Source organism: Tetrao urogallus, assembly GCF_951394365.1.
Source record: "Tetrao urogallus genome assembly, chromosome: 2".
Classification (NCBI taxonomy): Eukaryota; Metazoa; Chordata; class Aves; order Galliformes; family Phasianidae; genus Tetrao; species Tetrao urogallus.
This window is the reverse complement of record NC_136814.1, coordinates 14,158,289-14,184,749: the sequence shown is the minus strand read 5'-3', so window position 1 is coordinate 14,184,749 and position 26,461 is coordinate 14,158,289. Positions and strand designations below refer to the sequence as shown.

The window sequence follows — 26,461 nt, the reverse complement described above, 5'->3', positions numbered from 1 at the left end:
AGAATTGAGTCCAGTTTAAAAACATAACATAGGGATCCAGCTGGGTATACTGGTGAAGGCAATAGACCTACCAGGATTCACACAAGCCAAAGATCTGATGTGTGTCTGATTCACAAGCACAGTGGTTGTCTGATTGCAAAGGGCTTTGAGTCACTTCTCCAATTTCACTTTGCTGTGCAGTTCTTTATAACTAAGAACTCTGAGTTTCTACAGCCTACATGATGTAAGTCCACATACTTATTAAGGAATAGCACATCACTATTAGGGAGAAGAAATTATATTCATAATAGAGCAAGATTTAATTTCTGATCTACACTGTAGTTTCTCTAACCAGTGAGAAAAGTACCTTCTACATTTTAATTTTCTACATTTTGATAGCTGTTTGCCATCAGAACATGTTCTTTTATGGTTTTATGTTTTAGTACTAAAAAGACTTGAAAGCTAATATCAGCATTTATTGCAAAACACCTTCAAGTTTCTGTCTTGGTCTTGTATAAAGACTCATCTCTAATCACAACTAACAGCACAGCAGCTTTCCATAAAAGCCTAGCAGAATAGGCTGTAAAACTTGAAGCAAATAACTTCTTCAACAAGCAGTTGCTTACAGAAGACTCCTTTTCAGTCAGAATTGCAGCATGAGACCCAAAGAGCAAACAGCGTTGTTTTTTATCTAGTGTGCTTTCTGTACAACAGGCAACAAGCGAGGGGATCATCTTCAGATCTAAATCTTGGAAAGTAGTACTTCATGTCTTCGTATCAATGTCCTGCCAATCTCTTTTACAGTTCGGCATCCTAGAGAGCAAGTTACAAAGAATCATAGAATTGGGGACCTTTAAATATCTTCTGTTCCAATTGCCTTGCAACAAACAGGGACTTGCACAGCACCATTGGTTGTTCAGAGCACCATCCAGCCTGGCCTAAAATGCTACCAGGGATGGAGCTTCCACCACATCTTTAGGCAGCCTGTTCCAGTACCACACCACCTTCAATGTAGAAGACATTTTCCTCATATCCAACAAATATCAGTTGAAATTCGGGAATGGTGGCCAAGGAATATCAGTCGAAATTTCCAATTGCCTCATGCCAAACCCCATGCTAAGCTGCTTCATTTTCTTTTCCATAGAAAGCTATGTTCAGTCAGATCTAATCCACCCCTTCGTGACTGAGATTTGCCATCACTTTTCTATAGACCTATGGCTCTTCTAACCCAAAATATTTTTTCATTTTTTACTTACTCTTTCTGTCTACATATATAGATATCCTATATATAAAGTTGGGGTTAACATCAGTTTCTTTTTTCATCTCTCTGCAGCTTAACCTGCTTATATTGCAAATATTTATTTCTTCTATAGGTTACTATGGTGCCTTGCACAGGGCGAATGAGAGCTATGACAAAATGTGAGGGAGAGGTGGTTACTACTAAGAGGAAACACTGATGTCTCACCTGTCAGTGCCATTGCCAGTCGAAACTCTTCCTTCAACATCTGGAGAACTTCTTTTGCTCCTTCTTCACCCTAAGCAATTAGGATGCAGCGTGCATTGTTATGTGTATTTGTGTCTATAGACAAGCTATAAATACATATCCGGAGAGTTTCACAACTCTGACTCCTAAGTATTTGATAGCAAATTTTAGATTATTGTATGATCTGGATACACACACGTAAGAGATTCACATACATGTGAATACACAAAGCGTAAAAGCTAGTATAGGCATCTATGAACATATTTTTCAGATTTTATTCTTTTACTTACTTGATAAGCCAAGCCCCAGATGAGAGGCCTGCCGATGAATACAGCTTTGGCGCCCAGAGCTAATGCTTTGAGTACGTCTGTGCCTTTTCTTACGCCACCATCTAGGAACACCTCCACCTTCCCCTCCACAGCCTCAACAATTTCAGGCAAGATATCAATCTAGAAGAGTAAAATCAGAAATACAGTTTCTGTAACCCTATTTATCTTCTGAATAAATTATTAAGTACAGGATTCAAGCTTCAAAAAAGCTAAGTGAGCAATTAGTTGCCTGATTGTGTGCATAAATACAGCTTTGTGTGTCCTGGGATGTTAGCAGATATATACACAGGTCAAATTTATTTGGATAGCCACTTAAAATGAGAATCAGCAGGGTCACATAAAATGTCCATCTAATCTCATGACGTGCATCCAACACAGGCTGTACAAGCTATTAGGAAGAATATAAGAAATAGCAGACACAAAGGAGACCCTAATCCTTCATATAATTCCCCTAACATTCAGTGTTCAGTAATTTAGGCATTAAATCACTTAGGAAATCAGTCACTGACTTCTTAAACAGCCATCTTCATTTTCTTGCTTAAATTCACTATTCATTAATAAAAGGCACTGGCTGGCATTAAGGAACACAAAGGTAGGCATTGTGTCTGAAGATAATGAGTAAGAGATCTGTCAGAAAAATAAAAGAACTTTTTTTTTTTCATTTGAAAACACATCTTGATCTCAGGAATAGTTGTACAGGGAACTTATTTACCTAAGAAAAATTCAACTTGCTCTGAGTTTTGAACAAGGAGAGAAACATTTTCTTCTTCTGAATGCATTTACTTCTCTCACTGATTTGCACTTACTCCCTGCATGAGTGGTAAAAGCAAAGACAAATGGATGTTCCTAAGGTACAGGAAAGTAACTACGGAATTAGCTAAAATGTCAACACTGTGCAAGAAGTTTCAAGAAGAGATGAGCCTCTTGAATTCGACGCTCAAGCATTAATTACATAGCAGCTGTTCCTACAACATGCATACAGTTCCTATTCATGAATATCAGGAAAGACACAAGACGAGAAGCCAAGTACTAAGGAGTGTGCAGTAGTAAAATAAAAGGCACACCAGTTCATGTCTTTCAAACACGGATGCAATTCATTTCCTTTCTAATGGATAAAAAGTGACTAGGAGATTGGGGAAAAAACTTGAAAGCGCAGTTTGTTTTTAGATTTGGATTAAAATTTTCTTGAAGTTTGGCAGTGGCTGTGATTTTTTCCCCTCCCTCTGGTTTTGCTCTCTTGCCAAACATATTTTGGATTTATTTCCATACACAGAAACTACTTTCTACATCCTGACAAACTGTATCAACATTAAAGTGCTATAATAACTAAAATATGATGCAAACCGTAATTAAAACATAGATTTCCTCTATGTGTAACTATTAACCATTTCATGTTCTGAAAAGCCATGAAATTATACTTCAAAAACAGAAACTCTGAATGATTCAATACAGATATTCTCATGGAAACTGCATTTTGAAATACACTTTTCTCTGTAAGATGAAATTCAGTGAATACACTGGCTTTGATAGCGTCATCTTCTCTACACAATGACACTGTAAAGAAGAAACTCAAAAAAGTAGTTCACAAGCTTAATTTCAGTTCTGCTTCTGTAGAAAATAATAATTCCTAGTTTTTGAGCTCTCATTTTTCAAAATTTTTTGTTGTTGTTGTTGGGGTTTTTTTTGTTGTTGTTTTTAATATCCTCATATTTTTCCTGCTGGGTTACCTCACACAGACTTGCACAAGATTTTCCAATACTCTTGGTGAAACTGAAGCATACATTCTCTGCAGAGAACAAGAAGAGAACAGAAGTTTAAGAAAATTGATTTCAGAAGTTTTGGCACCCACACTCCATAAAAAGAACCAGTGGGTCCACTTGAAGACTTTCAGAAAAATCAGCAAGTGAATTGAATTGACTGGGGAAACCCTCAGTTGTCCCCAAGGAAAGACTCAGAGAGCAGAAGAGCTCTAGAGGAAGGGGTGACACAGCAGTGGGCCTGCCAAGCTGACTGCAGACTGAACTGAGTTGCTAAATCTTTGCATGCAAAACATCCTGCAGTGGAAAAGGGCTTTACCTGTCTCCTTCTCTGTTCAGAAAATTCTCATGGAGAACCAGAGGTTTTTCAACAACAGTGCATTAAGGATATTGAAACAGTCATGACCGGGCTTTGATTCTCCTCCCTTTTGCTCTTTTTACTTATGCAGTTTTATCATTCCAAATGAAAAAGGGTGAGCGATGACTCAAGTCTGGGGGGTTTTACTTCAGTCTGAACACATACTTTTTCATTTTCCTTTCCTTCTTTCCCCTCCCAGTTGAGAACTTCTCAAATCCCTTTTTACCTTTGGAAAGGCACAGGGCAGCATGACAAGGAAAAGGAAAAAATTCTAGTTTAATCACCCTGAACCTTTTCCAAAACTGGAAAGATTTGAAAGGAGAAAAGGGGAGAATTTCCTTCTGCCTTTAGTTACTCTGTAACTCTAGTTTTTCAGAAGTCTCTGGAGAGTACTGAAAATGAAAACAACTGTAGTAAGAGATTACTTCTCGTGCATTATGGCACACAACATGTATTTACAGGTTTTCCCTCTAGCTACCATGTTTTCAGTGGAAGGAAGCAAAAAGCCAAAGGCAGAAAGAACTTGGTACTTATTGGCACCACTACTTACCGTTGCAGGAACTCCATCAAGCTGACGTGCTCCATGATTTGACACCAGTATACCATCTACCCCAAGCTGCACAGCTTCTTTAGCATCATCAGCTGAAAATATATTAAAAAAAATATATTCTTTCCAGAATTGGGATCTTGAACATCATGATGAGGGAAATTATGACATCAGTAAAAAAAAAAAAAAAAAAAAAAGCAAAACAAAACAAAAAACAAAACCAAAAACAAAACAGTGAAAGATGCTGGGAAGCCATGTAGGGCTTCATCCTTCCATAGGCTCATCTCATCACAGATCAACAGTTCTATCTTGAAGCAGTAAGGCTAGGAAGGTCACTTGAAATGTTGGAACAGAACATTTTATCACTTTGGACTAACAGCAACTTGCATGGCTAGCCTTACCACCCCTATTCTCCCCCGTCTATCCTGCAGCACTTCACTAAATTCTTCTGCTGATTTTTTTCTTCCCCTCAATGCCAGTTAACAGTAAGATTATGGTAATAAACCACAGCTAATGAAAACACTGCTGTGTTGGTGTTCATTTAACGGAATGGAAATCCAGCTTTCCTTCAAGTAGCATGCAACTTAGAATAGAGTTAGGGTTTACAAGCACAATGAGCTGTCCTTCCTGAGTGCATCTGAATTTAGACATAACTATTGTTACACCAACAACTCAACCTGAAAATTTTAAGTGTTGGTTGGGTTGTTGGTTCTTTTGGCCTGCCTTTTTTTTTTTTTTTTTTTTTTTTTTTTTTTGAGTTTTGCTTTTGTGTTAATATTTTTTTCATCTATGCAGAATTAAGGGCCCAACACTCATGCTGTTTTTCTCTTCAAACAATTGCATTTTCATAGATAGACAGCAGCAAAGTGAAATGGTCCTTTTTCATAGATCTCCCAGATAAGACTATGGGCTAAGGAAGAACTCACAGCACAGGACAAGGAAATAGGGACACCAACCACTGCTTAGCCCAGCAAACACCATGGCATGGCAAAGCGTACAGGCTACAGGACTCCAATCCCTGCCTACTGAACTTCAAGGTGAGCACATTCTATAGTCCGGTCATACAAGCCACCTGAAAACTCCAGGTATTTATTAAAAGCAGAGTCTTCACTTTCTTGGCTATTTGGCTCATGTGCATTCCTGCATTCTCTGCAGTTCCATCAAAGCCAGTAAAAAGTACATCCAGGTCTTATAAGCCACAAACCTTGACCCGTACCTCTGACTGCCAAAACGCAAAATCCCATTCTTCAATTTTTCCCCAGATAGGAAAATAATAATGTTCAGTTTCTGCTGGAAGAAAAGCTTCTCTGATTCAGACTGCCCTCCACAAGGAGAAGCTAATGCACAAAGGCAGCACAATAATCACCCTCACCAGTTCGTATTGCATTGATCTTAACCAAAACAAATGGACATTTGGTCATGTCTGCGATCTTCCACATGCACAAGGAAGAGAACTTTTTCCTTTGTTTTGCAATCTACTTTGGCAAATCTTCCCTGCTTAGTACAGTATACAAATACGAATGTACAACCCATCATATTCAATGTAAGCAAAACAGATGCTTGCCATTGAAATGTAGTGCAATTCTACAGAAAATTCAGCAGCACAAGCACTTCTTTTTCCCTACTGCCCCTGCAAAAAGGGATGCCTTGCCCTCTCCAAGGAAAAGCAGTAGAGCTACACACCTCTTAGGATTCCTTTTACAACAATGGGCAGTGATGTCAGCCGACGAAGCCATTTGATGTCCTTCCAACTGATACTTGCATCAATTGCATTGGCTACATAGACAGCCAGTCCGCTGTTTTCCCCAAAGTCTTGCCCTGAGGAGAAGGCCAAGTTGTTGCTTGAAAAATTTTTTAACCTAAAATGACAAAAAGCATATAAAAACAGTCTGTGAAATATTTATTGGAGCCATACAATATCAGTCCTTAGTGTCAGCACTCAACACGTCTGCATTAAATGTGCATTGTATTATACGGGGCAGAAGTAAAAAAAGCCTACCCAGTATTTTATTTCTGAACTCTTTTAAGTCAAAACCTCCTCCTTGAGAAATATTTGATAACTTTGTTGCAAATTTCACTGGCCCAAGGCAACCCTCCTAATGCTTTCAAAGGAAATAAGACGAAGTCCAAAATCTAAAGGTTCAGCATCAAATCTACAACCGAAAGGAAAAATCCAAAGATGAAACTTAGGGTTTGGGTTCAACCATTCATCCTGCCACAGACATCCTCTGTGACTTTGGGCTGAACATTTGGTCACTCCCTTTGCCTGTTTCCCCATCATAAAATAGGAGCAACCACATTTTCTGGAGCACTGTGAGGATAAACACAGCAGAGGCTGTAGGCCATCCAGACCATTGAGGAGCAGAGGATGTGTGTGCTGAGGGAATATCAGTCTTTCATAACATATAATTCACTTCCCACTGAAGTTAAAAGGTGCACCTCTACTATCCACTATCTGTGGCAAAAATCTCCTTGGCTTTCTTGCAACAAGTATTCTCTTTGCTTTCATTTTTCATCTAGTGAATTCAGCTACTGGAGTAAATAGGAGACTACCTAGATGGGAGAGGAAAAGAGGGACATTTTTTAAAACTCTGTTAAATTAGATGGGTCTGCATGAACTCTTGCAAAGAAACTAGAATTTTCATCTGACAAGACCAACATCCAGGCAATAGTTCTTGTGTACAGTTCATCTTTTTTGTACATTTGCCTACAAAATGTAGAGGAAAATGTTTGTATGAAAACACTTGGTATTATTTATTATCACCAAATCAACCTCACAAGTTCTAGGAACTGAATGGCAAACACCAGCCCCTGAACCAGAGTTCAGTCTTAGTAGACAAAACAGGGGAGGGGGAAAATGAGGGCATACAGAGAAACTGAGGCTGCATTTATGTTAGAAACTGAAGCAGCCCAAGTGCTCTCAAGCACCAGATCACCATCGGTGACACCAGTACAACCCTGGACTCCGATGTCCCACACTGTGTTGATTGCTCCATGCTTTGGAGATTGCGCATCAATTCACGTTGTGCTATTTTATACTCATATTCCACATCTTGGGAACACGCAGTATTTTTGCATGGAAACTGGCTAGTTTCACTGCTGATTTCATGCCTGTAACAAGCAACATTTCACTTGGGTTTTCTGTTCAACTCCAAGCAAAGAAGAAAATGAGAAAGGAGCAGGCTCTCAGCAAGATCCAGCTTTTTAGCTGTTGGTTTGTGGAGGGTGGGGTACCCAGAGAAAAACAGAACCATGGATAAGATTATATAAATAAACGTTGTTTTTCTTGGACTGTGAAATGCAGGTCAACACTTGAATGAATGTTGCCTTACATACATTTTGGAGCACAATGGCACCTTGTTGTTGCTTTGAAACTTTGTTGAAAATCTGAAGCCAAGAAAAAGTTATCAAGTAACTGAGCAGAGCCCCACACTACCGAGTTTCACCACTGACTCCGCAACAAAACACTGAGTGCCATTCTGAAATCTGAAGGATTTTGAACCTTAAAAGATCGCTCCAACTTCGTATTATTCCATATGGTTCACTCAAACAAAACTGTTACTGTTAGGTCAAGTGGGGTCAAAGTGTGTCAGAAATGCACTATTGCTTTTCTCAAATATTTTGCGTTATTTGACTCTCATCCAGAAGCTCTATAACCCCAGGTCTTAAAATGACACTGCTCCTAAAAAAAAAAAAAAAAAAAAAAAAAAAGCTATTTAAAACAACTCTCCCTGGGAGTAAAGACAATCAATGATGCTTTGTCAGTAAAAGATCTATAGCAGACTAATAGGTGGGGCATATGCATATCAGTGCATTACTTTTTAATGCCAAGTTTGTTAGGATTCTTTGTATTCTGGTACTTTCTTCACGAGATGGTCCTTTTATGCAGAAATCATTGAGAGAACCCTTAACTCTGCCTATCTTTACCACTTCACCCATTAGCTTCAAGTACTGGCATACTGGGGCAGGGTACCTGACACCCCATGGTGGTACAGTCCCATGGTTTATCTTTGAAACGAAAATTATGAAAATGAAGGAACTTAGGATTTGGCTTTATATTTCTTGCTACATTTTTAAAAAAAATATATTTTGTATTTCTTGCTATATTTCATGCTAGGTACGGTATGTATGCAGCATATTACAGTTGTGAGAGACACTGGAAGAACACTTCAGATTCATCAATGATATTCAAAACTAGCTCTCACCTAGAACTCAAACCAAAATTAATCCACTTCAAGATACTTTCAACTATCTTTTACTTTTTCTTTCCTTTTTTAGTTTTCATTTTGATTTCATTTACAGATTCTAAATAAGGGCAGTAGTCTATATATATCATGACCAACTGTGGCCAATATCAGGTCCTTGTAAACAGAGGATTCTTAGCTCCATTTTGCAAATTCAAAAATCCTGCATATCCCATTCATTCTTTTACTGTTCCAGCTGGACAACTGTGCTAACACTGTGCCAGCACTTCAGCCAACATTATTCAGGGTGACCTTACAGTATGTTAATTCATGTTTGCAGGATGCAGTGAAATCAGGCCAGCATCAGCACCCATAGAACACTGCTGGAGAACTCTGTTTTAAGTTAAATGCTGCATGGGCCCTGATATAATGAGAAACCAGAATTAGTGCAGAGACCTTTAGCTTTTCCTTGAGATATAGAAAAAGTCCCAGAAGAGATGTAGGGGTGGATTGATTGTGTAATATTTAAGAAAGCTGATCCCCCCCATTTCTGTACTTGGCTAAAAGGACAGTAGAAGTTGCTTGGAAAGAGACTCCACATTCAGTATTGACATGGTCCCAGATGCACTGCAGTGTCATTGATTGGGAGAAGTCTTTGATGGTCACTTAGTCCAGCTTCCTGCTCAGAACATGGTCAACCCTGCAGCTGGATTCAGCTTCAAAGGCAGAGCAGATTCCAGAGGATTGTGCCCACTTGAGTTTTGAAGGTGCCCAAAGATTAGTTACCAGACACACAAAGAAATACCTCATCACTAACTTTGCCAGTCTGCAGCCTCATGCAGCCTGACATACAGTTTTACATTGTATGAAAATACTAAGATAGCATACTTCTGCCCCTAAGCCACAGCAAAGTACATAAGCTCAGTGTGTGTCATCTGGAAGACAGGCTGCGTTGCAGCATGTTCACCCCACACCCCAATTGGAGGCACCTACCTGAGGTGGGGAGGAAGCTGGAACTTGTTGCGCACATCATCAATACGCCTTCCGAGGAACGGTGTGTCCACAGTCACAAAGATTCCTTTGTAACCTGCTCTCTCTGCACGCTTCACTAGGGACTTGGTAACCTCTCGGTCCTTGTACACATAAAGCTGCAGCCAGCGAAGGCCTCCAGGAGCTGCTTCAGCAACTTCTTCAACGGAGGAGGTGGCCCAGGAGCTCAGCATCATTCCTGTCCCCATTGCCTGGCATGCTGGAGGAACACAAGGTCACATTCAAGACTGTTCGAAACACAAGTGTCAGTGCACGTAATTTCACACTGCCTTTCCTTTCCTTCCCTCAGTTTTAATGTGTTTTCAGCCCTCCAGTAAATATTATGTTGATAGTTTTTGACAGTGGACTGCTTTGAGAGCTCTCTGGTTTATTTTCTGTGCTTATAGGCCAATTAACATTAATTGCTGTCTACATAATGTTTGGGGTGACCCATTTCAATATTAGAAAAAGAAAAAAAAGGCATTATAATTAAAATAAATATGATCTCATATTAGCTATTCATCCTAATGGGAACCTATTTGTAAGACCCTGGAGTCTGGCTATCACTTACCAGAATTTTAGAACACACATTTAAATACATGATCACATACTTACAGTCTTAAACAATCTAAAAAAATGCATTTAAGTTTTCCAGCTTTCTGACTGCTGCCACATGACTGCACAGGTTGGTATTTTAGGACTGTCATTATTAACACTGTACCTCAATCCTCCTCACCATTGCCACATATGCTCCCCTCAAGCACTTGCTACTTTGGCAAGTTTTGATCATGGCTTTTTAGCAACTTTTTCCCACTTCTAGAATATTCACAAGCATTGCACATTTTTATTGAAGGCCTCTCCCACCACTTCTCTGAGCAAGGTGCCTATTTTCATCCCTACAGAGTATTTCAGAACATGAAAGAGAGAAAAGGACATAGTCCAGCAGACAACCTTATTACATACCTATGATTCCCATTATGTCTAGGATCTCATCAAACAAATATTGCTCTTTTTAGATCTCTTAATGGCTCTTAGTGATTATAAAAATGTAGCTACTGGCTTCAAGGCCGAGAGCTTCTCATTCTCCATAAAGGAACTTCCCACAGATGTAAGCCAAAAGAACCAGCTTAAGTGTATTGTCCCTCTCACTAAGTATTGAGCTGAAAGGATGGCCATACTTACAAGGGAACCATTTCATTTCTCATACACACGCAAGAAAAGGATTTCATTTTCTCTCTCCTTGCATTTTGAATTATGTTAACACATCATTCTGTTGTTCATTTACCATTTTATAAAATGGGCAAAAGAACAGTTCCTGAAGTATTTGCTTGAAAAAGTAATAGTACAGGTTGAAAATGTCTGTGTAGTTACACATTGCAAGTGATAGTGAACGAGTGCGGTAGTACAGCTCAGTGGAAAACAGATTAAGTAGCTACTTGCATTTTCTCCAACTGAAAAACTAAAAGATGAGTTGGCTCCCCCTAAACACTGAACAACGTTCCATTCAGCTCCGAACCTACCCAAGAGTGGAGATAAACTTAGGTATACAAAGCTGATGTTATGAGAACTGCCATCCACAGGACAACATTTAATATCAATGCACATACAGGATCAATGGGGACTAATAGACTTGATGGGGAGCCTTCACCATTCTTTCTTCTGATATCTCAGCCTCATCACTGAAGGAGGGGAACCCCACATCTATCATGTGATCCCACACAAAGTTTCAGTCTTTGCAGTCTCCACCCAGCAGTTCCTAAAAGAGAATACGCCAGCAAAGTAGTCTCCAAAAAGCTCCACTAAGGCCAAAAGGATGAGAGTTCACACTGCATGTTGGGCTCTCTTCCTCCCCCTTCCTTCAAAAGCACTGCGGCGAAATCCATCATAAGGAGCGAGCAGCCAAAGGTTAAACATCACCAAACAATCCCAGATGAGGTCAAGCAGCTCAAGATTCTGTCCTGGCTACCTCCACGAGGCTGATTTCCAACCTAGGCTGAATGACAAACCAGCTAAACTCATACAACTATATTTCTGAGAATATATTATTACTTATTTTAGGAGTAATCTATTACTTAATGTAAAGAAAAACACTGTAAAACTCAAATATTACATAAAGCCTTATTATTTTTGGTCTGCTATAGTACACATATTTTTAATGTAAATAGACTTCTGTTTCAAAACCTCATCTCCAGCCTGTGGGAGGCATTCAAAAGTGGTCTTTATGACAGCATTTTATTAGATAAGAACTACGGATCTCAGAATGGAAATTCACGAAGAACTTGCTCAATCAGATTGGATACACCCTCCTACAGCCACAAGGCAGCTTTCAGTCACTGGAAACAGCCATGCTTCACTCTTGTCTTGCAGATTTTGCTACTCCATGAAGAGCTGTAACTTGCAGAATCAAGGGGGATTTTAAAGAGTAGCCTAAAGAGACATCTAAAAGAGGCTTCAGAAAGTGTTGCCCATTTACCTTCTGCTTCCAAAAAAAAGCATACATGACTAAAGACAAAAATATAAGGCAAACAGACGTAGAAGAATCTGCACTGTCCTAATGGAAAATTAGGTAAGATAGCTTATCACCCACTGCCTACTCAAGAAAAAGTGCTTTACAAACAACTGATTTACTGTTGTTACCAATTCCTTGAAAACACACTACAACTTAATCAAAAGTATGAAGGAGTCAAACTGTTTGTTAAAAAATATCTCACAGGTCAATTGTTTTTATTGTATCCATTAGCCAACCAGCCTGTTTGGAAATGCGCCCATTGTCTAAATAGAAATTATTTATCTGATTAAATACAGGCATACGCACGCAGGATAGTCTCCTGGATTGACATTTCAAGTCAGTGAAGTGAAATAGCCATGTACAGGGGACAGTTCTTCCCACTGGCTATAAAGGCAGCCTCAGGTAAATAGGTGTGTGTAAATGATTAAAGGTAGATAAGCTGAATTACACTGCAGCCATCCACCTCAATCACTGCAATTTTAAATTCAGTTTTGGTTATTCCTATTGTTGCTGTTCTTGCTTACTGAAATGCATAGGAACAAAAATCTGGGCTGAAAAAGTACAAATATTAACTGACTCAAAATATTATTCAGTGGAGGAAAAGAAATGACTCCATTCATCTTATTAAAATCCCAGGCTGTCCTCATACTAGTAATTAATCAAAAGAACCCCTCTACGATATGTAGAAGGATGTGCAGAGAGAACAATATTCCAATGGTGCAACAAGCACCCACCTAGCAAAAAAACCAAGAACATCATAATCCTTTGATCCATCCCCTTAAAATTACCAGGAACAGCTCATTCTCAGAGAAGTACCCAGAAATAAATTTCTTCTAAAAACCAAAAACCATATATTGAATGGGATGTCACAACTCCAAAGTGATTTGCTCAGTCAAGCCCATTATGTGATGCTAAGAAACAATGGATCAACATTCCTGTTGCTCTGTCAAATATGAGTTCATGAATGAGAGAGGGTTAACTAATCCAGCAATTGCAAAACCCTCAGATCAGATAAGGGAGAAAATGTAAATGTTATGGTTCAATCTCTTTCTAAGTATTCATTTATCTATAATCTCTTATTCTCAACTCAACATATACGGCCTTAAGGACATGAGAATTGTTGCAAAAGCGGAAAATATAATTACAAAATTCTTCCCTTGTCTGACCTATTTAACCACTCTGGTAAAGCAGCAGCTCAACATGCTACGTATTTTGAATTTTCATGGTAAAATTCCAAGTCTTCGCACAAAAAAAATTCTGATATTTTAGAGATCCCAGGTTGACCTGTGCATTACATTGATCCCTTGAAGCTCATTTTGCCATTTTTGTAGACTTTAAAAAAGATGATAGTCTTGAAGTATTGCCAGTTTTTTTCCTACCTCCTACCTTTGGCAACATTTGCCAAAGTTTAAACATCAGATTTTTAGTATCTTTTTTTCTTTTTTTATCAGCCTTTTTTCATGCCAATCCAGATAATTACTTTTCTTTTAAAAAGTCATCTTTTAAGCACAAATCCGGAACGTTCCCTGAAGGATACACTTACCTTTGTACACACAGTGCAGGTTTCCACTGAGGTCAGTGACAGTGCTCAAAGCTTGGTAGCAGGCACACATGGGCACACAGGAAAGATTTGGGGATGTTGTCACCATCAGGATGGTGAAGCTTTAAGCTCTTTGTGCTTCATACAATTACAAGGCCCAGTGTACCACAAATAGGGATATTATGGGGCGCTTAGGTGAGGGGAAGCTCCACTGACTTAGCTGCACAGGTGCCTCAGCCACATTGCCATCTGCCTGCACTTTGCCTGGGGAAGCCTGGAGACACTGGACGTACATGAACTGAGTGAACTGAACCTCAAAGACAACTTTTCTCACCAGGTAAGATAAACTTCAATGAAACAGAATTTTCTTCAGTATTGGGTATTTGCACTGAAGTATTTTATGCAACAACAAATCAAGGTTGGTAATGGAACAGGACTGACTAAGGAAGTCCACAGGAGAACAGAGCAATATTGGTGAGCCACTGGCACAGCTGCTTGGAGAAACTGTGGGTCCCCCAACCCTGGAGGCATTCAGGGCTGGGTTGGACGTGGCCCCGGGCAGCCTGATCTAGTCAAAGTGTTCTTGCCCACAGCAAAGGGTTGGAACCAGATGGATTTCAAGGTTCCTTCCAACTCAAACAACTGCATGATTCTATAATAACATATCTCAACCCAACTTTTCATCTTGAAATTGTATCTCCTTCCCACCTCTGATGGCATATCACTCCATTAACTGGTATAAAAAGGTACAGTTTATTCCTGCAGGCAACCCAGAGCACATACTTCAGCACAGGATGCCTGAGTAGAGTCCAGTTTGAGCTTTCATATTTTGTCATGGTTACCTTGTATGAGAATGGTAAATCTTGCTCTTTTTTTCTTGTGCAAATTTCCCTTGTTTTCCTTTCAGGGGCATCTCATGGCAGTCAAGATGCCCCACTGCAGTCACTTCTCCCTTTACCCGCTGCCCTTGAATTAGGGGGCAAAGTACAGACTTGGGATCAACATGGTGTCCTTTTGTCACAGCGGTATTTCTCAGAAGTAGCTATGTTCTTTGAGCTGCATCTCCTAAGAAACAGAGTTGTTTAAATTACTTAACATTAGTCTCTTGATGAAACACACTTGGCTGAGAGATCTCCTGCCCAGCCTTACCTCACTTACCCCTTTCAAAACTTACTGCAAGCTGGGCCTGCAGTTTGTTGACACAACATTTTGTCAGCTGTGCAGGAAAACTGGAGGCAGCAGGGCCAAAATGGATCTAGACAGTCTGGAAGGTCTATCACGCTAAGAGCCTGTGTATGGTTATACCAGAAAGTCCCCCAGCCATACCAAACTGTAATACAGACTTTTTTTTTTTTTGTGGGGGGGGGGGGGGGGGGGGAAGGGACATGATAAGAACAGCAGGTGAGGAATGGGTACAAAGTCCCACTGTAGTCACTGTGGCTGAGCACAGAGAGCAACAGACAACAAAATCTCTCACTTGGTGTCATGGATGGGCACACCAGATGAGCACAAGGAACCTGAATTCAGAGGACCAGCAGCATTAAAGCAAATGAAAAACATTTCGTAAGTCTGTTAAAGCCAAAGGAATAAGGTATTGCTCCCAGCCTAGGTGAAAATGATAGGGCTGACAGTAACTAAACAGAGTTGGAGAAAGCATTTCAGTCAGTATTCCTATTCTCTATTTGGCAAAGTAGACTGTGCAGATGCATTTCAGGTGGCGGTGAAATCCTTCTTGACTCAGAAGTAACTCAGAAACCTATTTGAGAGCAATTGCAGAGAATAAATAAAATCATCAGATCTGAACAACTAACATTCCAAGTTTTCAAAAGATTTGGCCAAGAAAACAGTCAAGCTGTTCAGCCTGATTTTAAGCAAGTCTAAGATAAATCAGTTACTGCAGCACTGCTTCTGAGTTGAAGCAACAGAATACTAGGAAATAAGTCAGTAAGAATTAAGACAGGAATATGTAAATAGCATCAATATATAATAGAGTGGAAGTCTTGATAAAAATAATTGTTCCTATCTATTAATGATGAATTGAGAAGTCAAGAAACTGCTATTTCTTGTTAAGAAATGCAATCTCAAGCAGTATCCATCTTAAGTATACTGCAAGGTGGATCCCAATTTACAGGACCATGAGTGCTACTCTACTTCAAGGGAGTACTGACTGAAGACTATATGGAAATCACAGTGGTTTGTGAGTACACTGTGAAGCTGGGGTGGCAAATTCATGTCATTGCATGAAGGAACAGTGAACATTTTTCGGACAAGCAGAAAAATACTGTGTAGAATTAGAAAATTTTTGCTGAAAGGTGTTTAGAGAAAAGCCCTTTGCTCTTTAACGGTGGCTAAAATTATTCATCAAATTTGGCAAATATTTTTAGTTAACTGAGTTGAAGTTTGAGTGAGAAGGACAAGAAAAAAAAATCACTCTAAGTCAAAATGTCACACATTGATATTTTGAAAATGGAAATGTTTTTTTTCCAAGCTAACACTTATGTTTCAAAAGTAAGCTATGGTTAAAGGCATCGGCTAGTAGGAAAATTCAATAAAACATTGTCTTTCAGATAAAATTAAACATTTCAGTTAATCCAAAACTATTTTCCACCCAATTTTTCAGTTTCTCATGAAAAGAAAATCCATTATTTGCAACATTTCCATACACACCAACTGACTGTAACTGTAATCCGGGGAATATACTTAAAGAAAGCCCTGAAAAAAATGGATTAACTTCTGCCAAGATCCATGGAATTGTTTAAAGGACAAGGAAGCATTCTCTATAAGGAAGAACTCCAAGTCCATTTAGACAAGGAAAGCTGAGGAGGAAACTTACTGCTGCCTATATATTTATATCTACATGGTCTAGTTAACAAAAAGTATAACAATCTACTCTCTAGAATTTGAAATCGTGCAAGTTCTGACCATAATTACAGCCTATACTGTTAAGAGTGGAGTTAGTTAAACTTTAGAGTGACTTACAAACATTGCGTTCAGTCTTATCATCAGGAACTTTCAATATTACAATTCAACATTTTTTTCTAAAAAATAACCTTTACCAATGAAACAGGATTGTTGATGAAGGTATGCTTGAGGGAATCAGCCTGACTTAGACCTATTTAAGATCAGATACATGCTCTTTCCCACCAGCTTGGTCACTTGTGTGGGGGTGTCACTTGAGCAGCAGCAGTTCCCAAAAATCCAACAAGCCCTGAAGCAAAGGGTCTGCAAGAAAAGGGAGTTTAATCTAATCAGAGACAGCATGACATAGATGCCCTCGTGTGTGGATGAAGGCACTGAAGGAATACAGCGTTTCAAAGCAAAATGTTGTTGCTTAATAGAGGTAGCTGGGAGGATAAGCATTGCTCTTAAGCATGGAAAAATCTTGTTATTTCTACCTGTACCATCCTGTCCTGCAGGTGAAAATAACATGAATCCGAGACCATCACTTGAGGTTTAATCCCAGCCAGGCAGCTGTTGTTTGTGGCACCTGCTGCGCATTGCCTGAGCACACAATACACACGTGTGCACTGTGGGTGCTGCACCGGGCAGCTGCCACGCTCCTGAGTGTGAGTCAAGGTTCACTGCGCCTGCTCAGACCAGGAGGGACAAGACTCAGACCACACCATGTTTTCCAAGGGCCATCACGATAGCAGAGGCACCACTGCATGAGTCGCTTCCTACATACCTGAGCCAAAATTCAAGCATACAAGTACATGGTGTTTTCCAAAAGCCACAAGAATATGATCAGTCTTTCTTGGCTTGCATGAACCGTGGTGCAGCTAAAGCGAAAACCAATTTAAAGCAACCAACAATCTGGCCACTTCATTTCTGAGGTATTGCTAAGTTAAAGAGAATTTGGATGTAGCAAAATCCTTGATCCCAAATGTCCCAATTTTAAGGAAAGCTTTAAGCCAAACATGTACTTTACAGCTAACTCCTGTCATCTTATAAGGTCAGACCGAAAGCTTGGCACTGAATGCCCTGCTCCACCTCTAACAGAGCACAAAACCAAAGACTTTTTTCTACAAGAAATGCTAATGCAATACAGAGGGTGTGATTTTAATTGCACTCTCCTTTGAAAGTGATGAAAATTTTACCAGCTCCAAGGATATATTTATTTGGCCACATACTCAAACCACTGCCAGTACACCAAGCCCTGCTGTCTTGAAGATCCAGGAATGTTAAATGCAATAATCATATGTTAAAGTTTGAAACTAAATGCAAAAGAGTCAGGAAATTCCAAAATTAAGTTATCTACCACAGCCGTAACTCAGCCCTGATAGATAGCTTTATTTTATCACTTGATTGCAGTTACAGATTTACGACTGAAGATGTGGCCAGGCAACAGTGTCAGTGGGAGGTTTTGCTAAGGAACATCCTGGATTTTGTGCATTTCTAATCTCACTCTTAACATGGCATTAATGTGTTTGCACTTAACAGCTCTGTGCTTCAGGGTTTTCTTCCAGCATAACCTAGGCCAGAAATGATCTACGAGTGTTGCCAAAGGCCAGGACAACACTAACACAGCTGACAGAACACAGCTTCTCAAGCCAGTTCAAGGTATTCGAGCTCCATCGTGTGGAGTGTGCCTGCACATACCATCCGGCTTTCTAATAAGTCTCTTAAAAAAATATATATATAGAAGTAGCTCAGAGACACTACAATCAAAGAAACCTTTGACAGAAATAAGATTCAGACTGCTCCTTGCTGATGAGCAAAATGTAAACCTTGTGACAGGGCTGAGTTTGCTAGAGCCCTGGGACAGCAACACAGAAGGACTGTGGCTCATTGCAGGGCACACCCCAGCCATGCTGGCTGTTAACAAGGATTGAGATCAGCTCACTGCAATACGATTAGACTCACTTCACACTGGCAATTGCTGCATTGATCACGGAAATATTATCAAATTAAATAGCTCACGAGTCCGTATGTTTTGTAACCTTTCTCATTCTGCTATTCTGCTTATTCTGGAGTTTTGAGATGCACGCCCTGACTCTGCCTGCTGCATACAGTGTGACCTCTTCTGGAAATCATTTTGCAGTTTGAATTAAATGAGCGAGAAAGTTTCACATCTGAATTATCCCATTTCTCACATCCTTTTGGGCTGTAGGTTCCACTTTGAAAGCACCTTTGTGTTAAATTTAGCCCAGAGGACCCTTATCTTGCTGGCTCCCTGGGATGTGCTCAAAGAGCTATATACAAAGCAAAAAACAACAACAAAAAAAAAGATCGTTCTAAGATAGGCAAAAGCTTGTGCATTTCTGGAAGCAAAGGCATGGATGGCCTCTGGGGTTCATACAAGGTTTTGTGAAAGGGAGCATTTCTTGTCATGGAAACAGATACACATTTATATTTATAGAATGTATATAAAACATACAGATCCTGTTGTCATTTTTTAAAATTAGAAAACTAGAATTCCTACAGGCCAGTGAAAAATATTTTGTTACAAGAAAGCAGAGCAGCTGTCATGGTGTGAAGGACTTGGTGAAGTGGGCAAGGAGAAATTTCTGACATCAGAAAACTCTTCAGCCAAGCAAAAAGTGTCCAAAGCTGCCAAGAGAGAGGCTCAAGCCAGAAATCAGACAATTTTTATTTTTTAATTGCTACTTCTGGTGACTTCTCTCTACCACTTCATTCCCAAATCAAGACCAAGAGACTATCCCACAAGGGCCAAAGCAGTGCAAAAATAACCTGTCAGCAGATGTTGGACTAACATTGTGCAGTCATATTAGCTAAGCACTGTAGCCTCTTCTGGCCCTACAAACAATTAGGGAACCTATTTATCTACATTACAGAAGATTACAAAAACCTCTTTGGCAGTTCTCCAAAATGACACCACTCTTTAATTGGAAGGCATTTACAAGAGATAAGGGTTGAAAAGAGAACTCCTACGGTCATGACTCAGCCCTGATCACCAATACAGGGATGTTGCACTCGCTGCACTTTGTCTCCCCCGAGCCCAGATCCCCACTTTGCAGTGTGTATTTGTTGGATGACCTGGCTTAAAGTGGATAGCACTTTTTTCCCCTCCCTTTTCACTCTTGAAAATTAAGAGCTGCTAGACTGACATGTTATCAGACTGCAAACGCAATTCAAGATGTACGGGCAAAAAACACACGCCTTAAATCTGGGATGCAGGAAGGTCACCTCCTTTTCTGATGTCCTGAGTGCCCATCTGAAGGCACTGAAAAAAAAAAAAAAGCGCTCGCCTGCCCTCTTCCCACCAAGACTTAACTTTGTTTATTCAGAGACAGGAGCAAGAGGACTGCAGGGACTCTGCACAGTTTACCTTTAGCGGTCGCCGTCTCTCCATCAGGGTGAGCCATGCGCTGCATAGCAGTCGCCGCAACACAGACCGGCATGCTGATCTTCTGCCCCAAGACTGAGGTTGACAGGTCCATTACAGACACGTCCCTGAGCATCCGGGGGTACAGCTTCCATCTGACACAGAGAAACAGAATAAAACGTCTGCATCATTGAGGTTAGAGCTCCGAATGTCCAAGAGCAGATTTTCCTGTTATCAGAATTAAAAATGGTGAAAGCTGGAGGGGAGGAAGCAGCACAAAGCAGCAGGGTGTTGGACCTCGAGCAGAGCTTCATTGTGTGACCCAGACACATAAAGGGAGCTGCAAAAGGCACAAAGCCAAGAAGAAACAGGCTAGAAAAGATTTAAAAAAAAAAAACACAAAACAATGGAGGGTGAAAGGAAGCAAAGATCCTTTGAAAAGCGTTGGCTGATATTATTTAAAAGAAAAGACAGGAGCTGCAAAACAATGTTTACAGTGAATCTTAGCTTCTCTGAAAGCCCTGTGGCAGAACTAGATTACAGAGGATACGCAGGACTCAGATTAGATATTAGGAAAAACTTACCCTCAGAAAGAGTAATAATGCAATGAAACAGGCTCCCAGGGAGGTGGAGATGCCGCTGTCCCGGGAGGTGTTCAGGAACCATGGAGATGTGGCACTGAAGGACATGGGTTAGCGGGCATGGTAGTGATGATGGTTGGACAAAGTGACCTTAGAAGTCTTTTCCAGCCTCAATGACTATGAGATTCTATAACAGAACTTATAACAGAACTTACCAGTTCCCCTTTCACCTTCCTCAGTCATTCCCTTAATGGACCAGGGAGCCAAAGGATACAGAATTTTTGGATAAAAGTAGCCTGACCAGTGCTCTCACACCACCTTGTCCCTATGCTAGAGGTGTCTGCATTGAGAGCACACAGAAACAATTTGCCGTGCCTCTTCCTGCAGAAAACAGATAAGCAGGAGCATGCCTTAGCTTAGCTGTATTCAGATGAGATAATTGGGGAAATTGGCTGCTCTACATTTCTATTGGCACCTTTTGCAATCCAGTAGCCCCCATCCCCAGCAGTTACAAGCTGCTGTGTGACACATACTTCACTGAAAAGTAACTGCAGGCCGAGGGATGGCCCACAAGGAGTTGAGACTTCCAGGAAAAGACCAAATGCAGGCACTATAATTTGGTACAGAAAAAGACTGTGTAGCACAATTGCTTTCCCGAGAGAGTAAATTATAATCTACTCCTTGAATGACTTGGCCCGAACCCATTCAACTGTTCCTGACCTCACTCTGCTTCCAGTGTATCCACCATAAACCACACCAACCCACAGCCACAGCCATATTCTCCTTTGGGGCCTGCAGCTCAGATACAGACAGAAGCTGACTCCAAATAAGAACTAAAAAACACCCACCTGAAATTGCAATTAGGCGGAACATCACATCACACAAAAATCTACCTTTGCCTTCTGCCACCAACTGAACAACAATTCCTCTCAGAGCATCAGCTAGACGGCACTTCAATATCTCAAACCATCTCAGTACGGATGCATTCATGGGGGGATAGCCATGAAATCAGACTTTTTCTTATCGTGAGGTAATGTTGTAGCAAGGCATTGTTAGAATAATCCCCAAGAAGGTATGCATCAGCAGGTGCTAGCTCTCAGGGATTTGCTCCGAGCAAGGTGCAAAGGTTCTCTGCAAGCAGTAATAGGCTCACTGTCTCAATGTCTTACTGATGCACCCTTCCCTCTGAAAGGGCTTTGAGTGCAGATTATGGCAATTGAGTTTTAATTAGAAGAAAATAATTAAAAGCTTAGTCTACTGCTGAACATGACTACCTAAAATGCCTGATGGAAACATTACTGTCATTAGCAAGGAGATGGCAACCGGAGCCTTCGTTATCCTTAGGCTATGTTCCGTCAGTCTGGTTGGGGTACAGGAAGAGAGGAAAAAAGGGGGAAAACAGACAACACCTTCATTTTACTGGAAGATCAAGAGAAGTTTGCGTAAGAAACCTGGGACAGAGTCAGGATGAGACCCAAATTTCTTAAGCCATGGAGCACGAGGCCATGCCAGTTCTCCAGAAAGCACTCTCCAGGGAGGAGAAAGATGGTTATGATGCTTGGAAGGGATGTAGTTGCAGGACTCAGCTGTAACATTTGATGCCAAGACACACACTGTAAGTATGCCTCCTTGGACTTGTTTTCATGCTATTGTGTCAGACTGTTATTTTTCAGGGGAAAATAAGCTGAGGGTGGGACAAAGAAAACATGACTTTTATCCCCCTTCTTCTTAATCCTCATTCCAAGAGCTTCTTTCTAGCACTGAGACAACTTTCTCCAGCAAATACAAAGAAAATACAAATCCTTTCATAACCTTGCTCATGTTTACAGGCCAGCTTAGAAGCATAAGGATGCAAAATGCCTTCTTCTGCAGTCTCCTAGTTCTCAGCTGCTCCTGACCCATAGGATTTTTACCTGGTGCCTGGAAGTGGCAGTCATTTGCACACATTTGAGTATCAGTCCTGAAGCAACAAAATTCCTTCAGTGCTTCTAGCTCAGAGAAGCAGAAAGAGACAAAATCTTCTATTTCCCCCCAGCAGAACATACAAGACTAACAATGCTGTCCAAAGCAGCAAACACCCTCCTTTCCCACTCACTCTTAAGTGTATCAAATAATTGTCCACAAGCTTTTTGGTGCCAGATTTGTTAAGCCCCAGCGTTTAAACAAATTTCTCTTCTGATCTCTTCTTTATTTAAAATAAACAAACAACATAAAAACAACACAGCTTTTCTCCTTGCATCTCACTAGGTTGTATGCTTTAGACCATTAACAAATTAGTCCTCCTAACTGAGCACTGTCTGGGTCTCGCAAAAACTGACGGCATCACCACCTTGGCATTACACTCTTTGACAGAAGCAGCATCAGATTTTGCTTAACATAATTTTTTCATCTGCAAGTTTACCAGGCATCTGAAGCGACCTACTTTCTGGACAAACCATGGAGATATACCCTTAACAACAGTAGGCAAAAAACAAGCACAGTACTTCCCAGTGTACAAGTGTAAATCTTGCAGTTGGGCAAGACTCACTTTCCATACTCATTCTCTGCTGTGAAGAACCACTGCAATTTTCAAAATGTAACATTTTCAAGCAACATCTCCCACTTTTCCAAATTCACAGTAAATCCCTTCAACAGTGCATCACTAGCAGAGTGCTTGGGAAAGGACACACTGCTCAGAGGAAGGCCCCGTCCCAGCCCCTACCTGCTTTGATAACCTTAACAAGAGGTTAAGATCTCCTCCAGCTCCTACTTCCCAACTTCCCATCATAAGAGACACATGCTATAGCTGCACAGGGCCAATGAACAGCTGCTTTTGCTCAAGGAACATATTTGCTCTTCTCAGATGTCTCATCATCCATATGGCAACTTTTTTCAGGGCACTCTGAATCTGAGGTGGAAGACATGGCAGAAACCACAACAACTTATTACTAAAAGCATTCATTTCTTCTCTTCTCCCTGTGACCTGACATGCCTGTTTGATCCTAGTCAGATTTTCAGTCTCGTTATTTTTTTTTAAAGGCCCGTGCCCAGTCATTTAATACCCTTAACACCCAACTACATGATGACACATTTGCGGGAAATATGCATCAATGCTAACACAGATAAACAAGAAACGAGGTTCCTTGTACATGACAACAAAATGCATCTTCTCCAAATGCCACTGGGAAGTCAGTGGCAGAACCTGTCACAGCAGATTATTGGAAATGTGTTCCTAAACACACGCACTTACTTTCATTAAAATGCTGAGAGATTTCAGATTGATTTCCCGAATGCCATCAAGCCAAAGGCAACTCACCCTTGTCTTGAAACGTACTCTTTATTCAGGCCCATTGGTTTCCTGACAATTTGAGAGTGAATTTAATCACCAGACAGAGCAGTGTTGGAAGGACACATGGTGTTTCGGAATGCAGAACAAACACAAGGTGAATCAAGACAGATGCCATAGGGAGTAATGTATGCTCTCATGCCCTAAATAATTGTCCCTATCCTTAATGCCTCATTTATGCAACCGGTGTCTCCACTTCATATGAAAACTGAAAGAAAAACTGATCTGGCTCTAAGCAGGAAAATGCTGATGTCGAGATGCAAGCACTGGTTCTTCACATCAACATCAATCTCAGATAAACTGGAAGCCAGAGGAGAGTTGCTGTAATTCTCGTTAGTCTCATCTTAAGCCTTGGTCCTTTGGGGGCACTTTATGCTGCAGTATCTGATTACAGGTCCAAAGTACTTTAAGCTCCTGTGCTGTCGAGAGGACAGGACATTTGATTTTATCAGCAAATGGATATGACCTGCACTGTTCCAAAAATTGCACGAGCCGTTCCAAAGGTACTGCATTATCTATCGACACAACCATTCATTTGCTACATTGCTCCAGAATGATAATCTATTTCTCTTGTAAGTGCAACCATTACACTGCCAAAAAATTAAGAGCTCAAAATTAGCATATATTTTTTCTATATGCCAGCCAACTAAATAACCTTGCAGTGCACACCACAAATGTCTGGGCTACAAAATTCACGCTGTGGGTTCTATTTTATTCTTTTTTCTTTTTCATTTAAATACAAACATTTATACATATAAATATTCAAAGACATTCTAAACATATTTAATTGGGGTGAACCCTATGTTCTGAAAAAGCACACGATTAAGTTTTTGACTGGAGAAATCAATGAGAGTTGTCTGATCATTGATAGCAAAGCTCTACATATGCACTTCTTTGACAAAGTTGTCTGACTTCGCGATTATTGTGGGTGTAAAGTCCATCTTGCTTAATACTTACCCATCAGCTGCTCTCAGGAATAGGGAGATAATGAGTAACACGTTCAAAAACACAAAGACAGATTCAAGGACTAACCCCACAACAGCAGTCCCACATTCTTGCCATGGTTAGGACATGCCCCTCTCAACATCACCATAATAAAAATAAAGGTTTTTTGAAGTTGCTTATGCCAAAGTTAAGTCCTAAAACACAGAATAATCACAAATCCATATACAAGGTTTGCCTTTCTAGATACGCTGCCAGGAAGCCATCAGACACGCGGATGTTGCGCTCAATAGTTCTAGACACAAGGGCTAATAAATGAAATCCCACCACAACAAGAGGTGCCTCAGCAGCTACAGGTTGGGACTGCTTAAGAATGAAGATCCAGGCCCTGGAAATCTGTGCTCAAATGATTCTGTTCCCATTGGAATAGGTGGGAGGGTTCACCTTTGCAAAAAGGAAGGACCACCTGGCAGACAACTTCAATTACAATGCTCTTTCTTGCAAGGAAGCTCTGTGCTAGTGCTGTAGGTGTCAGAAACCAGGGGACAATGTATCTTACGCCAGGGACTGGGTTTTGGACTCCAATCCCAGCTCTCCCACTGCTTTATTGGGTGACCTTCAACAGCTCTGGCTGCCTTCCTTCCTTCCAGCCACCCTTGAACCGATGCTTTGGCAGTTGAGCAGCAGCAGAAATTCAGGGAATGGGGAACCAGGGCAACACAAAGCAACTTGGTATCAGTTTTGACACTCCTCCACCAAACATTGCTTTACTCCAGGTTGAACCCAGCATTTATAGAACGAAGGAGTGAGTTTGGTTTTGGACAACAGGACAGGGAACAGAGCTACAGACTGCAAGTCAAAAACAGTTTTATAACAGTTCCCATCACTTACAATATTTCATGGTTAAGTGCTGATGCAGCTCAGGCACACAGTACTGAGCACTGACCTTCACACCTTGCTCCTGAGCGCACTGCTAGGATGCGCAGCTCCAGTTCAGCAATACTGCACAGACATTTAGTGGAGGAGGCCACTAAATTACTAAATTACTACAGTAATTCAATTTAGGAGGAACAGTTCAGTCAAAAGTGACTTGGGACCTAAAAGGTACAGTAAAACAAGAAATCTTTTGTCTGTTTGACAGCTTAAAATATAGAAGCAACAACAATTTAATCAACTTTTACTAAATATTTGTCCCACCCAGAAATTTTGCTTCCCTAAACAAAACAAACAAAATGCAGGTAAAGCTAAAAGCATGCTAATGAATCTTAGGGACTGCTCTGATGGAAAATTGTAGCTGGGGGAAAGAAAGGGTGGAACGGATGTTCTGAGAAGGATTTCATTGAGTTTTCTTCCTAAAATTTATAGAAGTTTCAGAAAATATAAGTTTTGTTAGCACAAAATCTAACATTGTACCACATCTACTAATAATGCAAACAGATACACACACACTCCACAATCTTAAATCATTCTCCTACCTTGAAAATGCTGCTACATTATCTGCTAATGTTTCTTGGTCATCTGCTCCAGATCGGTAATAATCATAAACTGATTTGGGGAGAAATGTTTTAGCATAATGTTCAAAATCAGCCACACAAACTGGCTTTCCAGACAT

General features: G+C 40.5%; 1 protein-coding gene across 1 annotated transcript; it reads right to left on the bottom strand.

Moving 5' to 3' along the window:
• Window positions 1-721: 721 nt before the first annotated feature.
• Window positions 722-26,461, bottom strand: HAO1 (hydroxyacid oxidase 1; the record flags this gene model as incomplete). Its single annotated transcript, XM_079549871.1, has 8 exons — window positions 722-792; window positions 1,445-1,514; window positions 1,753-1,911; window positions 4,457-4,548; window positions 6,137-6,312; window positions 9,631-9,886; window positions 20,005-20,156; window positions 26,325-26,461. The coding sequence occupies 8 exons, from the start codon at window positions 26,459-26,461 to the stop codon at window positions 722-724; spliced, it is 1,113 nt and encodes a 370-aa protein (XP_079405997.1).